Below are 16,856 nucleotides of genomic sequence, written 5' to 3' on the forward strand. Positions count from 1 at the left end.
TACAAGCTTTCAAAAATTTCCGGTAGCACTTTACAATAAGGGTAAATTAAATAACAGTTTGTTAATGCAGTAATAATCATTAACTAACGGTTAATGAACAGTTAACTAATGCAATTAACATTAGTTAATACAGGGTGTCCGGGTGGCATAGCGGTCTATTCTGTTGCCTACTAACACAGGGATCGCCAGTTCGAATCCCTGTTTTACCTCCGGCTAGGTTGGGCGTCCCTACAGACACAATTGGCCGTGTCCACGGGTAGGAAGCCGGATGTGGGTATGTGTCCTGGTCGCTGCACTAGCGCCTCCTCTGGTCGGTTGGAGCGCTTGTTCGGGGGGGAGGGGGAATTGGGGGGAATAGCAGGATCCTCCCATACACTACGTCCCCCTGGTGAAACTCCTCACTGTCAGGTGAAAAGAAGCGGCTGGCGACTCCACATGTATCGGAGGAAGTATGTGGTAGTCTGCAGCCCTCCCCGAATCAGTAGAGGGGGTGGAGCAGCAACCGGGACGACTCAAAAAATAGGGTAATTGGCCAAGTACAATTGGGGGAGAAAAAGGGGGGACCCCCCCCCTCCAAAACCCCCCCCCAACATTAGTTAATACAGTAATAAGCATTAACAACTTGCATGTCAGGTAAATCACACTCTTACTTGCCCATAGGTGTGAATGGTGTGTGAGTGATTGTGCGTCTGTGGGAGAAGTGACTGATCCAGTCCAGGATGTCTCCCTGCCTTTCACCCAGTGCATGCTGGGATAGGATCCTTTAACCGACAACCCTTAATTAGATATAGGAGGCACAGAGAATGAATGAATTTAAAGTAACCACTATCTGAATTTGCTCTTCTATATTGTAATCTGAAGATGTGTGTTAACTTTGCTATTCATCAGATGTCCCTGATCCCCCTGAGTCCGTCAAATGCACTACGGTGGGAGAGGATTGTGCCACTATTGTCTGGGAGCCACCTAAATTCGATGGCGGTGCACCAGTTAAAGGTAAAAGATCCCTTTGTTGAAGAACAGGAAAAGTCTCCGTATGTAAAAAGAAGAAAGAGGCTTTAAATTTCATCTTCAGAGTTAATTTTAGTAATGTTAATACAAAGTGTCATGATGCACACTCAATAATCCAGGTAAGAAAATCAAAGAAGGTTGACTCAGTCAACTAAGTGACACCTTCAGTTGAAGATGTCACTTAGTTGAGTGATGAAACGTAACTGTCAACTTCACGTTGTATCCAGATGAACTGATTCAACCTCCTTTGATGTCGGTACAAAGGTTGAGCAGTGCATTGGTAAATTGCATTAAATTGTGTAATTGTTGTTGATTTAAAAAGCTGAAACTTGGGTATGACCTTGTAACCACGAGTTTTTCCAAAGTTTTGTAGTTGTAGCCCTTAGCTTTTGTACGTATAAAGATTCAGTTCATCCGAATGTACAATAATCTCTTCTCTCCACATATCATTCTCTCTCTTTGTCCCTCTCTCTCTCTCTCTCCCTCCCTTCCTCTCCCTCTCTCTTCTCTCTCTTTCAGGCTATCTGATGGAGAGGAAGAAGAAAGGTTCATCCAGATGGACAAGGCTTAACTTCGATGTTTACGAGACTACCACATACGAAGCGAAGAGGATGATTGAGGGCGTTTTGTATGAGATGAGGGTGTTTGCCGTGAACAGCATCGGCATTTCTCAGCCCAGCCTCAACTCCAAACCCTTCATGCCCATCGGTGGGTACCACCCAATTTAAAGTTTGGAATTGTTTGTAGGAATTTAATGTTTGTGTTTCCCCTGAACATTTTCAACCAGTTTTGATTTTGCTTCCTGTTAAAAGCATGTTTGAATTTGTTTTTGTTTCATTTGTCATCCCTGTGACATTTCGCGGGTTCCTGCTCTGCAGCAGTGCTGCACGACAGCACACTCGCACACATGCACGTGCATTTTGCCCTTACCAGAACCAGGGCTCACATTCTGCCTTTACGGACAAACACACACACTTTCTAATTCTGTTTTTGGCAAATTCTTGATTTTTTTTTCTCTCCAACTTGTTCTTACGTAAAGCGCATCGCATTGCATCATTGCTTCTTTATTTACAAGATTTTTTTTCCCCCTCTGGGTGTGACCTTTATGACCAACCAATCTCTCACTCTCTCTCTCTCTCTCGCTTTCTCTCTCTCTGTTTCTCGCTCTCTCTCTGTGTCTCTCACTCTCGCTCTCTCTGTTTCTTGCTCTCTCTGTCCCCCCCCCCCAGCCCCAACCAGTGAACCTATGCGCTTGACGGTGCACGATACGACTGACACCACGTGCACGCTGAAGTGGCTCACCCCAGAGAAGATAGGAGCTGGAGGTTTGGATGGATACATCATTGAATACTGCAAGGAAGGAGGTAATAAGCCCACGGTATCAAGACCGTTTTACACACAGCACAATGACAGTGTTTTTATCTTCTTCTGAAAACAATAAAAGAAACTGGGCAGGCAGCAGGAAAGATGAGATGGGTAGAGATGGGCAGGGAAATGAAGCAGAGGGGTTTCCTGGAGGGATTAAATCAGGTCAGTGGGGATCAAATGTGACTCTAAAGACACTGGAACCCTCTCCCAGCTACAGAGTGCTGCTTTTAAACACTACTGGTATTTCATTGTTTCATATATAAGGACCTTTGTGGTCATGCCTTAAACAAGCTTTATGAAGCATTCATGAAAGCTTCATTACATGACATAAGGCTTCATATACCATTCAGAAGCAAAGGTGATACGTCATAAAGGGAGACATGACACCTTCTTATGCAACACCTTATACCAAATGTGACATAACCAATAATGTCACCTGGCTACAGGTTCAGTACAAAAAACATCTCTGGGCGTCTGGGTGGTGTAGCGGTCTATTCCATTGCCTACCAACACGGGGATCGCCGGTTCGAATCCTCCAATCCCCCCATGTGGTAGTCTGCAGCCCACCCCGGATCAGCAGAGGGGGGTGGAGCAGCGACCAGGACGGCTCAGAAGAGTGGGGAAATTGGTCAAGTACAACTGGGGAGAAAAAGGGGGGGGAAAATCCCCCCAAAAAAACAAAAACATCTCTGTATTGATTATAGGGCAACATAAAGAACGTTGAAATATGCTTTAACTTCAAAGTATATACAGTAGAATTTTACATTAAGCCTCGATGAATGGATTATAAAACAACACCTCGGATCAATAAATGCTGAAAAAGGCTTCACTTTAAATTATGTGTAGTAGAATCCTGTATTAAGCATCCCTGAGGGATTTGTAAAACAGTAGCATTAATTAACAATATTAACTAATAATGACAAGGAAAAGGCTGTCACTTTGCAGAATGAATAAGACAGAACAGTGCACTGGTTTGCAACTGCCTATTGGTTGTATTACTTTTGATATGACATGTTACATAAGAAGGTGTTATGTCTTCCTTCATGATCTATCACATTTGCTTGTGAATGGTTTATGAAGCCAGTATGTAGTGTTAATGAAGCCTTTATAAATGCGTCATAAAGCCTTTATAAGCAACACTTGGAAAACGTGACCACTTTTAGGTCAAGTGCTTTATAACAGTTGTTTTGAAAAGTGCTCTATGAATAAAGTTTATTATGGGAGCAATGACCAATTTTCCTCCTCAGAGATCAAATGAAGTTCACTGTATCTCATCTGTCTCCTCTTTAAGTAAGGTGAAATATCATCAATCATGTGAAATATCATCAATTATGGCATCCCATTACAGAGACAGAGTGGGTGGTGGCCAACAAGGATCTGTGTGAGAGGCATAGCTACATAGTGCGCAACCTGCCCACGGGGGAAAAGCTCAACTTCAGGGTCGTGGCCAAGAACATCGCCGGACGAAGCCCCCCAGCTACACTGGGGCAGTCCGTCACTATCCGTGAGATCATGGGTGAGTCACTGGGGAGCACCGATTAGCCAACACGGCACAAGAAGGTGTCCTCACATGGTTTTTGAGAATTTTTTTTTTCTTTTGGCAGCCATAAGAGCCTAGTGGATGGGGTTTGCTGTGTGTGATGGTACCATGGGAGCATTAGGTATTATGGCTTAGGTTTCTTGGGAATTTTTTGGATTTATTTGACAGCGTAGTGAAGAGAAATGGGAAATATAGTGTGGCAGGAGAGCGGGGAAGACGAGCAGCAAAGGCCCTGAGCCGGACTTGAATTCAGGACGCTGTGATCAGATCTGAGCCTATGTGGTCCTGGTTGAAGCACTATGTCTTCATCAAGGCTGCAGGAAGTCTCAATTTGCTTGTAAAATCCAGTTTTTAACTCTGACTGTCCATGTTGTCATTAGCAAAGATCAGGTTAGATTTGTGTGTTCAGGCATTATTATCTACTATCTGCACTGGTTGCTGTGAAGTAAGTGTTCACAGGTAAGCTAACCAGAACCAAAACAGCAAGCTGTAGGCTATAGCAATGGCTAGTCACGGTTCAGAGCCCCTCCATTGTAACAGACAGCATCAGCAATAGAGGAACTTGATATATGCCCCCATGTTTGCTGCTGCAGTCAAAGCCGACATCCTTGTACAGCGAGTAGTGTGACGCTAGAAGCATTGCAAGCGACATTAAGAACCATTTGAAATCTGATTTGTGCAACCAGACTGAGACATATACACTACTTACAGAAATTTGATTTGAACCGCATTTCAAATCACCTATGAATGTGTCCAGAGGTGAAACTACCATATACACAGATGAGCCAAAACATTATGACCACCTACCTAATATGCTGTTGGTCTTCCGTGTGCCACCAAAACATCACCAACCCGCCAAGGCATGGACTCTACAAGACCCCTGAAGGTGTCCTGTGGTATCTGACACCCAAATATTTGCAGCAGATCTTTCAAGTCCTGTATGTAAGTTGCGAGGTAGAGCCACCATTGATCGGACTTGTGGGTCCAGCACATCCCAAAGATGCTCAATCGGATTGAGATGTGGAGAATTTGGAGGCCAGGGCAACACCTTGAACACTTCATCATGTTCCTCAAACCATTTCCAAACAATGTGTGCAGGGCACATTATCCTACTGAAAGAGAACACTGCCATCAGGGAATACCATGAAGAGGTGTACTTGGTCTGCAATAACATTAAGGTAGGTGACAGGTGTCCAGTTGATGTCCACATGAATATTCGGACCCAGGGTTTCCCAGCAGAACGTCGCCCAGAGCATCACACTCCCTCCACTGGCTTGTCGTCTTCCCACAGTGCATCCTGGTGCTATCACTTCCCCAGGTAAACGGCACAGACGTACACAGCCATCCATGTGATCTAAAAGAAAATGCGACTCATTGGACCAGGCGACCTTCTTCCACTACTCCAAGGTCTAGTTCTGATGCTCACATGCCCATTGTAGATGCTTTTGATGGTGGACAGGGATCATCGTGGGTACTCTGATCAGTCTGCAGCTATGCAGTCCCATATGCAGCAAGATGCGATGCACTGTGTGTTGTGACACATTCCTCGCACAATTCTGTGACTTTTGCCACAGTAGACCTTCTGTCGGTTCAGACCAGACAGGATAGCCTTCGTTGCCCTCATGGATCAATTAGCATTGGGCACCAAACACCCTGTCGCCGATTTGTGGTTTGTCCCTCCTTGAATCATTGTCAGTAGGTACTCGCCACTACTGACCGGGAGCACCCCACAAGATTTGCCGTTTCAGAGATGCTCTGACCCAGTCGTCCAACCATAACAATTTGGCCCTTGTCAAAGTTGGTCAGAGCTTTACTCCTGCCCATTTCTCCTGCATCCAACACGTTGACTATGAGAACTGATTGTTCACTTATCATCTAATCTACCCAGGCCTTGACATGTGCCCTCGTTTGGAGTTGAGCAACGTTATTTGGTTCACCTATGAGTGGTCATAATGTTTTGGCTCATCAGTGTATGCAGGTAATGCAGCTGCATTGGTGCCCGCAACAGTTTGGGGCCCTCATGCATGGACCCCTCTGTATCTCGCTACAATCTGATCAAAGATCTTGAGCACTGAGTGTAGGGTATAAGGTATGTTCAAAAATGTGGAAAGTGTGCCCGCACATAATTATGGACATGTGTACTACTGAACAGTATGCATGTCGTCCCTTGCTAGCTGTTAGCTAGCTGGCGAAGTGTCAAGACTTCACACAGAAGTGCACATATGATGTACTAGCCGAGGTACCCGGCGTTGCCTGGGGAAAATGTTCGCACCAAAACAACCAACATGATCTGATCTTTACGATATAATCGATGATGAAATATAAGATAATTTATGATATGATACATGTGATAAACAAATGTTGAATAAATTAATCTTATTAACAAAAATGATCAAATGTCATAATTTTCAATCCATTCATCAAGCTTCTTTGCCAATGTGTGTATTAATCGCTCAGTGCTCAAGCGCCTCAGGGTAAACCACGTTGCGTGCCTTCAGGCTAGCATTGGCAATGTTAGGTGTAGTGACTCCCTTGACCACTGGAAGGATTTTCCGGAAGTCAAGTCAAGTCAATTTTATTTGTATAGCCCAATACAGCATCATTGGAATGCATCTTTTGCAAATAAATCAAAATTTTTTACTCAGTTTTTGAAATATTTTTCGAACTGTGCAATCCCTAGAAAGTGCTGATTCTAAAGATACCTTTGTTTTTGTTCTATAATGAGTATTTCTGGAGTTTTAAGCGAACATACAAACATGCACTCTCGCTTTATATATATATATAAGAAGTAGAACTTATTTATTTGACCAATAATCAACCTACACACTTATGTTTGTGTTTATAAGGCTTATGTGTAGACATGAATAATATTGTCAGTGTGCAGATGTACTGTCACTGATTATGTTTTCCTCTGTTATAGTGCTTTGACACCAGATTTTGTTAAGTAGGCTAGTCTATCACTATCTTCGCCTTGCTTTTAAGATCCCCCCGTTATAGCACAGTCTCCTAATAATCATTTCTTTCAGGTGTCAGCTGTGCAGTGCATTTCACTGTTGCTGGCCATTTTAAAGCTGTGTGTTTTCACGTCTTTCATTCGCTACTGACATCATGTTATGTAACGTCTGATTGTGACGGGCAGGCCCGTGCCCGCTTTGACCATCCTGTATTGGGGCCCGGCACTGACTCATTACACATGTGAACGTGCTTTAAATTTGACCCGCAAAAAAAACCGGTTTGCATGTGGGGTGTTGTTAGCTGTCCGATCTGAATATGGCAAAAATCATTTTTGAGCCACCAGTCATAACATAGGGATGCTCCAAAGAAAGTTGTTAGGTTTAAACTATCACTACAGAGTAATTAGTCAGTTATAATGATTGTCTAGGACAGACAACAAACCTGATATTTGGCATGTCATGAAGAAAGTGCCCACCATAAAGGAATGTACAAATAATTTTTTGAGCATTATTCACTATGTCTCTTCTTCCAGACCTCCTTTGTAACAGTGCTAATATCATGAAGTTTTTAACATATCCATCTATTCAGAATTCCACAGCCACTGACATTTAACCCCGACCCTAAACATGTGGGGGGAGGGCATTTTTTGAAGGGACACATATTATCATCATATGTAAGAGTTATAAATCTTGGCTATATTTCCTGATATCTGTGCCCTGATGTTATCATACAGTTTATATACTCAAACAAGCTTCTTCTTCTTCCTCATCAGAGCTGCCTAAGATCCGCCTGCCTCGTGATCTGAGAACCAAATACATCAGGAAAGTGGGAGACAAGATCAACCTGGTCATCCCCTTCCAGGTTAGCAGTCAAACCTGTGAGCTGCTGTCATCTCCAATCATCCCTCACTTTAATACATCTAATATCAGTGTGAAGTAAGATAAGATACAGTGATAACATGATATCTTCTTTCAAATTCACACGGACGTTTGTTTTGAGTCACAACAATTAACACCACTACACATAATATACACATTTTGCGGGTGTGTATATTATGTGTAGTTTGTCGTAATTGTTGTGACTCAAATTTATATGTGAACGGAAAAAAATAACATTACAGGGGCATCTGGGTGGTGTGGCGGTCTATTCCGTTGCCTACCAACAAGGGGATCGCCGGTTTGAATCCCGTGTTACCTCCGGCTTGGTCGGGCGTCCGTATAGACATAATTGGCCGTGTCTGCGGGTGGGAAGCCGGATATGGGTATGTGTCCTGGCCACTGCACTGGCGCCTCCTCTGGTCGGTCAGGGCACCTGTTCAGGGAGAACTGGGGGGAATAGCGTGATCCTCCCACGTGCTGCGTCCCCCTGGTGAAACGCCACACTGTCAGGTGAAAAGACATGGCTGGCGACTCCACATGTATCGGAGGAGGCATGTGGTAGTCTGCAGCCCTCCCCGGATCGGCAGAGGGGGGGTGGAGCAGCGACCGGGACGGCTCGGAAGAGTGGGGTAATTGGCCAAGTACAATTGGGGAGAAAAAGGGGGAAAAAATCCAAAAAAAGAAAATAAAAGAAAATAGAATACAAAAAAAAAAAGAAGGATAGAACAAGCCGTGGTACCACTTATTGCACAGTGTGTGACCTGTGTGGAAGGTAGGTCTGTTAGAAAAAAGTGAAGCGCTGATATTTAGGAAACAAATCATTGAAAGAAAACTTTGGAATGGGCTTTTCTGTTTACCACGTCCACATTTAGTGATAAGCAGTCTTCGACAACGCTGAACCAAAGTCACCATTTCCCTCCGTTTAGCTGCGTAGCGTCAGTGTGACACCTTTACAATGGATCTGTTTCCATCTGGGGGTTCAGCTGCGGCGAAACTGTTTTGTGGGCGCGATGAGAAAATTACTTGTCAAACTGAAGCCGCTTAACAGTCGTGTTGGAGAGAAGCGGCCAGGTGGATGATGTACTGCCTCTGGTGTCAACACGGGTTAAGAACATGTTTTTTTTTTGTTTTTTGCTATTACAGGAAAAACCTCTTTTCTGACCCAGCGAGGTCTTTTTATGTTTGAGAGCAGAACGCCACAATATGAGAACACAACACAACTTACAGCGACGAGTTCATTTTCACAATGGCTGCCCATCTTTTTTGGAAAATAAAGGGTGAACAACCTGTAATGTGGTGTTGGCCAATGTGGAGACCTTTTATTTTTTTCAAACGGTGGACCTCTCTGCCCAGAATAACACTCTTCTGGGCATCTGGGTAGCATAGCGGCCTATCCTGTTGCCTACCAACACAGGGATCGCCGGTTCGAATCCCCGTGTTACCTCCGGCTTGGTCAGGCGTCCCTACAGACACAATTCGCTGTGTCAGCAGGTGGGAACCTGGATGTGAGTATGTGTCCTGGTCTCTGCACTAGCGCCTCCTCTGGTCGGTCAGAGCACCTGTTCAGAGGGGAGGGGGAACTGGGGGGAATAACCTGATCCTCCCACGAGCTACGTCCCCCTGGCAAAACTCCTCACTGTCAGGTGAAAAGAAGCGGCTGGCGACTCCACATGTATTGGAGGAGGCAGCCCTCCCCGGATCGGCAGAGGGGGTGGAGCAGTGACCAGGACGGCTCGGAAGAGTGGGGTAATTGGCCGGGTACAATTGAGGGAGAAAAGGGGGGGGGGATAAATAGATAAGTCTTCTCTATTTAGTTATGAATATTAATAAATGTAAATGAGTAATACATGTTTAGATCAATTAATGAATGAGTAAAAAAAACTTGGTGGTGATTTTTTTATGAGTAAATGTGAATAGTGATTATAAATGAGTAATAGGGCACTTAGAAGCTCACGCAGCACATTGGTTAACATTAGCAGATGCTTAAAAATATTAATAACTCGCTTATTAAGACACTTCTGAAGTGTTTTCCTTCTGGGGTTTTTTACACTACGTTATTAATCCCCGTGGGGCAATTCTTTTACTGCATTTAACCCATTCTAGCTGTGTAGCTAGGAGCAGTGGGCAGCTGTCGTGCAGAACCCGGGGACCAAGTCCAGTTATTTCTTTCTGTTGCCTTGGTCAGGGGCACAGACAGGAGTATAAACCCTAACACGCATGTCTTTTTGATGGTGGGGGAAACTGGATCACCCGGAGAAAACCCACCGCTGACACGGGGAGAACATGCAGACTCCACACAGAGGATGACCTGGGATGACCCCCAAGGTTGGACAACCCTGGGGTTCGAACCCAGGACCTTCTTGCTGTGAGGCGACAGCGCTAACCACTGGGCCACCGTGCCGTTTTTCGTCTAAACTTAACCTCTTTCTTATATTTACCAGACTAGGCTGTCTAGACCAAATGATTTGTCCTGACCCGAACCATTTACCACCTTCGCATTAAACTCAACCTTCAGAGATATCAGACCTAAATTCTAATATCCCTTTGGTTTTAAATTTTCTTGTGCTTTTCTGTTTTTCTTCTAATGCTATTTAACAATTACATAGTATTTTAAGCCGTCTACCGGTGTTCACAAATGTGTTGTTAGAGCTTAAAAGTGCTACTACTACTATTACTACATCTAGCTGCTCCCGTTAGGGGTCACCACAGCGGATCATACGTTTCCATCTCTTCTTGTCCTCTGCATCTTCCTCTGTCACGCCAGCCACCTGCATGTCCTCCCTCACCACATCCATAAACCTCTTCTTTGGTCTTCCTCTTTTCCTCTTCCCTGGCAGCTCCATATTCAGCATCCTTCTCCCAATATACCCAGCATCTCTCCTCCACACATGTCCAAACCATCTCAAGTTTGCCTCTCTTGCTTTGTCTCCAAACTGTCCAACCTGAGCTGTCCCTCTAATATACTCATTCCTAATCATGTCCTTCTTCGTCACTCCCAATGAAAATCTTAGCATCTTCAACTCTGCCACCTCCAGTTCCGCCTCCTGTCTTTTCATCAGCCACAACCATCTTGTAAACCTTCCCTTTAACTCTTGCTGGTACCCTTCTGTCTCAAATCACTCCTGACACTCTTCTCCACCCACTCCACCCTGCCTGCACTCTCTTCTTCACCTCTCTTCTGCACTCCCCATTACTTTAGACAGTGGACCCCAAGTATTTAAACTCATCCACCTTCATCACCTCTACTCCTTGCATTCTCACCTTTCCACTGTCCTCCCTCTCGTTCACGAATAGGTATTCCGTCTTGCTCATACTGACTTTCATTCCTCTTCTCTCCAGTGCATACCTCCACCTCTCCAAGCTCTCCTCAACCTGCACCCTACTCTCGCTACAGAGCACAATGTCATCCATGAACATCATAGTCCACGGAGACTCCTGCCTGATCTTGTCCATCAACCTGTCCATCACCATTGCAAATATGAAAGGGCTCAGAGCTGATCCTTGATGTAATCCCACCTCCGCCTTGAAACCATCTGTCTTTCCAACCGCACACCTCACCACTGTCACACTGCCCTCATACATATCCTGCACCACTCTTACATACTTCTCTGCAACTCCCGACTTCCTCATACAATACCACACCTCCTCTCGGCACCCTGTCATATGCTTTCTCTAAATCCACAAAGACACAATGTAACTCCTTCTGGCCTTCTCTATACTTCTCAATCAACATTCTCAAAGCAAACATCGCATCTGTGGTGCTCTTTCGTGGCATGAAACCATACTGCTGCTCGCTGATCATCACCTCTCCTCTTAACCTAGCTTCTATTACTCTTTCCCAAATCTTCATGCTGTGGCTGATCAACTTTATACCTCTGTAGTTGCTACAGCTCTGCACATCGCCCTTGTTCTTAAAAATCTGTACCAGTATGCTTCTTCTCCACTCCTCAGGCATCGTCTCACTTTCCAAGATTGTGTTAAACAATCTAGTTAAAAACTCCACTGCCACCTCTCCTAAACATCTCCATGCCTCCACAGGTATGTCCAACCGCTTTTCCATTCTTCATCCTCTTCATAGGTGCCCTCACTTTCTCCTTGCTAATCCATTGCACTTCCTGATTCACTATCCCCACATCATCCAACCTTCTCTGTCTCTCATTTTCTTCATTCATCAGCCCCTCACAGTACTCCTTCCACTTTCTCAAGACATTCTCCTCACTTGTCAGCACACTTCCATCTCTATCCTTGATCGCCCTAACCTGCTGCACATCCTTCCCAGCTTGGTCCCTCTGTCTAGCCAATCAGTACAAGTCCTTTTCTCCTTCCTTAGTGTCTAACCTGTCATACAACTCATCATACACCTTTTCCTTTGCCACCTCTCTCTTCGCTTTACGCTGCATCTCCTTGTACTCCTGTCTACTTTCTTCATCTGTCTGACTATCCCACTTCTTCTTTGCCAACGTCTTCCTCTGTATAATTTGCTGTACTTCCTCATTTCACCACCAAGTCTGCTTGACTTCCTTCCTCTGTCCAGATGACACACCAAGTACCTTCCTAGCTGTCTCCCTCACTATTTCTGCAGTGGTTTCCCAGCCACCCGGGAACTCTTTACTACCACCCAGTGCCTGTTTTAACTCCTCCCTGAACACCACACAACAGTCTTCATTCTTCAACTTTTAAGTTGTTAGAGTTTAAAAGTGCCCTATTTTTAATTTATTAATCACAAATTATAGCTACTCAGTATAAAGCATGACCAACTTTATTTCTCTAGCACTTTTAAGAAATATAGTTATATCATTTTTTACACAGAAAGAGTAAAAAAAAGTAAGATCAGAAAGAGTAAGTATGCTAAATATAAGAAATGTAATTACAAACACCAACAAAACAACAATAGTTTTAAGTGATAAGATTTTATTCTTAGCAGCTTGTTGTCTTTGCGTGTCACAGGGGAAGCCGCGCCCCATCGCCACATGGTACAAAGACGGACAGCCCGTCGACCCCAAGATTGTCGGGATCCGCAACTCCAATGTGGACTCCATCCTCTTCATCCGTTCTGCTGAGAGAGCACACTCCGGCACCTACGAGCTGGTCGTGCAGATTGAGAACATGGAGGACAGGGCCAGCATCCACATCCAGGTCATCGGTAACGATTCAGTCTTATCCTTCCTCCGTGCGCTCTAAAAGTGACGCCATTTTTGTTAATGAGGGCCTTGAATCTGCAGCGATCACCAGTTTTTCCTTTGAAATTCTGTGTTGCTTCATGTTTTTATACTTGTTTAACCACTTTTCTTTTGAATGTCTGTGTTTTCAAGCATATTTAACTATTTTCCATATCTTAATGTGGAGCATTTTGTAACATTTTGCCTTGAGATAAGTCTTATTATTATTATTATTATCATCACTATTGTCATTATTATTATTAACACTATTATTATTATTATAGTATAGTATAGTATAGTAGTAGTAGTGGTAGTAATAAACAGCAGCAGCTGTAGTAGTAGTAGATTGTCATTATTTTTATTATTATTATTCATAGTAGTAATCATAGTAATAGTAGCAGTACTAATAGTAGTAAAGGTAATTGCAGTAGTAGTAGTAGTAGTAGATCATTATTGTTATTGTCATTATCAAGGTGACTGCATCTTCAAGGTACCCATCATAATCCATGTGGTTTTCAGCTGCAGGAATTTCTCGTCATTTTTTTTCTTTTTTTTTTTTGGTGAATTTTAAGGGTTTTGTGAGATGAATGACGTCATTTAATGACATCTTGAACAAAAACGATTTTTTCTTTTGTGTCTGATCAGAGAGACCCGGGCCTCCTCTGAAGGTGAGGGTGACGGACGTCTGGGGTTTCAACGCTGCGTTGGAGTGGGACCCTCCCAAAGATGACGGCAACTGTGAGATCACCGGCTACACCATCCAGAAGGCGGACAACAGGACAAAGGTGAGAGAGAGAGAGGGAGAGAAGTTGCAAGGTTGGGAGCCCACAGTTAACTAATAGTCACCAGAGACACTCTCTCAGAAACCATATGGCCGGCGAGAATGGCTGGTACAAAAAAAACAACTTGCAAATGTATGTTAAGTTCAGGGTTATAGTTAGGTAGGTGTTACTGAGGCTTCCACACAATGGTTTATATCAAGTTCAACTTCATTGTCATGTGTATTTGAATACAATGACGTTCTGATGGTCTGGCTCTCTCTGCCTTAACACAAAGTAAATGAGGACAAAGGACAAAAGGACCCACCATCCCAAAAACCCCCCACTACAGACCTACATAGACTATATACACAGAATTCATACATTATATACACAATATAGAAAAGTACATGCTAACGCAACAATATAAGGTACATATGTGTCTGTCAGCTGTTCCACCTGACTGCCTGTGGAAAGAAACTATTAATGAGCTGGATGGTGTGTGGTTTGATTCTCTGGTAATGTTTTTAGATGGAAGGAGCGAGGACAGAACATGAGCGGGATGGCTGATGACCTTAATGGTGTTTTGGGCTTTCCTTTTGCAGCGGGTGGTGTAAATATTAATGAAGTCGTGGTAGTTCCATGCCAAAGATTTTTGCTGCTGTCTTTACAGTCCTTTGCAGCAGTCTGCAGACCTGAGCAGTCAGGTTGCCAAACCACCCTGTGATACAGCCTGTCAACACACTCCCCATGGTACTGCCATAAAAGTTCAGAAGAGTTTTGGTACTCACCAAAACTATTGAGACACCTCAGAAAATACAGTCTCCAACTGTTGTTTCATCATATTTGATGGAAATAGGATTGTGACTTTCTCTGATCTTTCTAAAGTCAACAATGATTTCTTTTGTCTTACTGACATTCAGAGAGGGGTTGCTATCATGGCACCATATGGTTAAATCCTCCACGTCCCTCATATAGGCCCTCTCACCACTGTCACTTATTAGTCCAATCACTGTGGTGTCATCTGCAAATTTAATGATGCTGTTGTTGTCATATTTGGCAACACAGTTGTATGTAAACAGACTGTACAATAGGGGACCGACACAGCAGCCATGAGGTACACCAGTCTTAAGAACTAATGTAGATGAGTACGTTTTACCTATTCTCACAGCCTGGGGCCTGCCTGTCAGGAAATCAAATAGCCAGTTACAGATAGAGTTACCCAGACCAAGACCTCTGAGTTTCAGCAACAGTTTGGATGGTAGAATTGTATTAAAAGCAGAGCTGTAATCAATAAACAACATTCTGACACAGGTATTTTTCTTTTCAATGTGCACTAAAGCAGTATGTAGAGAATTGAGATAGCGCCATCTACAGATCTGTTGGAACAGTAGGCAAACTGTAATGGGCCAAGGCAGGGTAACAGGAATGTTACATTTTATATAAGATATTACCAATCTTTCCAGACACTTCATAATCACAGGTCAAAGCAACAGGTCGGTAATAATTAAGGCAAGAGACGGGTGTTTTCTTAGGTACAGGTACAATGGTAGTTTTCTTAAAACACAGTGGAACCACACACAATGACAGGGACAGGTTGAAAATGTCAGTAAAAACCTGAGATAGCTGAGTGTAATATGCCTTGAGGGCACGGGAGGGGATGCCATCTGGGCCAGCAGCTTTATGAACCATAACCCTTTACACACATCAACCTCTGTCAACTATAGATCGACCTCATTGGGTGGGCACCGTGTTGCTGTGACTGGGTCCAAGTTGTGAGCTTCAAAGTGGGCATAAAAGTTTTTAAGCTCATCCAGGAGAGAGGCAGAGGTGTTTGTCAGCCACACTGGGTTTTAGATTTATAGTCTGTAATCACCTGCAGCCCCCTCCAAATGCATCGTGAATCACAGCCGCTGTAGTCATTTTCCAGTTTGTCCCTGTATCGTCTTTTAGTGGCTTTGATGGCTCTCCTTAAGTCATACCTGGATTTCTTGTAACATTCCTTGGCCCCCCGATTTAAAAAGCAGTGGTACACTCCCTCAACATCAGGTGAATGTCGCTGTTAATCCAGGGTTTCTGGTTGGGGTAGGAGCGAATAGACCATACTGGGATAGGTATCCACACAGAATCTAACCTAGCCAGTGACTGATTCGACATACTCATCCACACTCGAGGCTGAATCCTTAAAGATTGACCAGTCTATTGATTCAAAACAGCCCTGAAGTTTGGATTCGTGTTCTGTAGTCCAGCACTGTACTGCCCTTAGAGCGGGCTGCGGGCACTTCACTTTCTGCTTGTAGGCTTGGATTTCCCAAGGTGAGGTCGTGGGATAGACCTGTAAGCTGCTTTGATCGTGGAGTAACAGTGGTCGAGAGTCTTACTGCCTCTGGTTGGGCAGGTGACATGTTGGTAAAACTTTGGTGCACAGATTTCAGGTTACAGTGGTTAAAGTACCCCGCCACAATTGAAATGGCCTCAGGGTGCAAGTTCTCTTGCCTGCTAATGGCTCCATACAGTTTATCCAGTGCCACTGCGGCAGTAGCTTGCGGCAGTATGTAGACAGCGGTTAACAACACGCAGGGGAATTCTCTTGGGAGAGAGAATGGTCTGCACCTTATTGTAAGTTGTTCGAAACCTGGCGAAGAGGACTGAGACGCTATTTCCACGTCAGTGCACCATGAATTGTTAACAAAGAAGCATACACCACCTCCCTATATCTTGCCAGTACTCGTCGTGGAACTTACCGTGCGGTGCACAGAAAAACCCTCCAGTTGTATAGCCCCATCAGGTGTATTAGGGCCCGGCCAAGTCTCTGTAAAGCAGAACACACAGCAGTCCTTCATGTCCCTTTGAGAGCTTATTCGGTAATGAAGTTCGTCCAGCTTGTTGTCGAGGGACCGGACGTCAGACAGCAGTATGCTGGGAATCGGGGGCCGGGTAAGGACGCCGTCGTAGCCTCACCAGGGCGCCACCTTGTTTTCCTGGCCTCCGGCAGCACCGTGCATGACCATTACTCCATGGTGGTACCTGTTTGTTATCAGTAATCTCTCTTGGCAAGTCCCGCAGCTTCCAGCTGTTGGGAACGCCTGATCTTATGTCCAGCACAGCCTGGCGATCACAGGTCATGGTGCAAGATGGGTTTTCTGCAACGACAAGCCGAGAACAGCTTGTAGTGGGTCGCCATAGTACA

General features: G+C 44.4%; 1 protein-coding gene across 1 annotated transcript in view; it reads left to right on the top strand.

The window, feature by feature from the left end:
* LOC130128054 (myosin-binding protein C, fast-type-like) overlaps positions 1-16,856 on the top strand; it is a 70,668-nt gene that overhangs the window by 48,697 nt on the left and 5,115 nt on the right. The window contains exons 17-23 of the mRNA XM_056297764.1: positions 889-993; positions 1,528-1,716; positions 2,238-2,372; positions 3,725-3,892; positions 7,644-7,732; positions 12,697-12,892; positions 13,554-13,693. Coding sequence (XP_056153739.1) covers positions 889-993; positions 1,528-1,716; positions 2,238-2,372; positions 3,725-3,892; positions 7,644-7,732; positions 12,697-12,892; positions 13,554-13,693 — 1,022 coding nt within the window. The remainder of the gene's footprint in view (positions 1-888; positions 994-1,527; positions 1,717-2,237; positions 2,373-3,724; positions 3,893-7,643; positions 7,733-12,696; positions 12,893-13,553; positions 13,694-16,856) is intronic.

The sequence above is a fragment of the Lampris incognitus genome, chromosome 17 (genome assembly GCF_029633865.1).
Source record: "Lampris incognitus isolate fLamInc1 chromosome 17, fLamInc1.hap2, whole genome shotgun sequence".
NCBI lineage: Eukaryota > Metazoa > Chordata > Actinopteri > Lampriformes > Lampridae > Lampris > Lampris incognitus.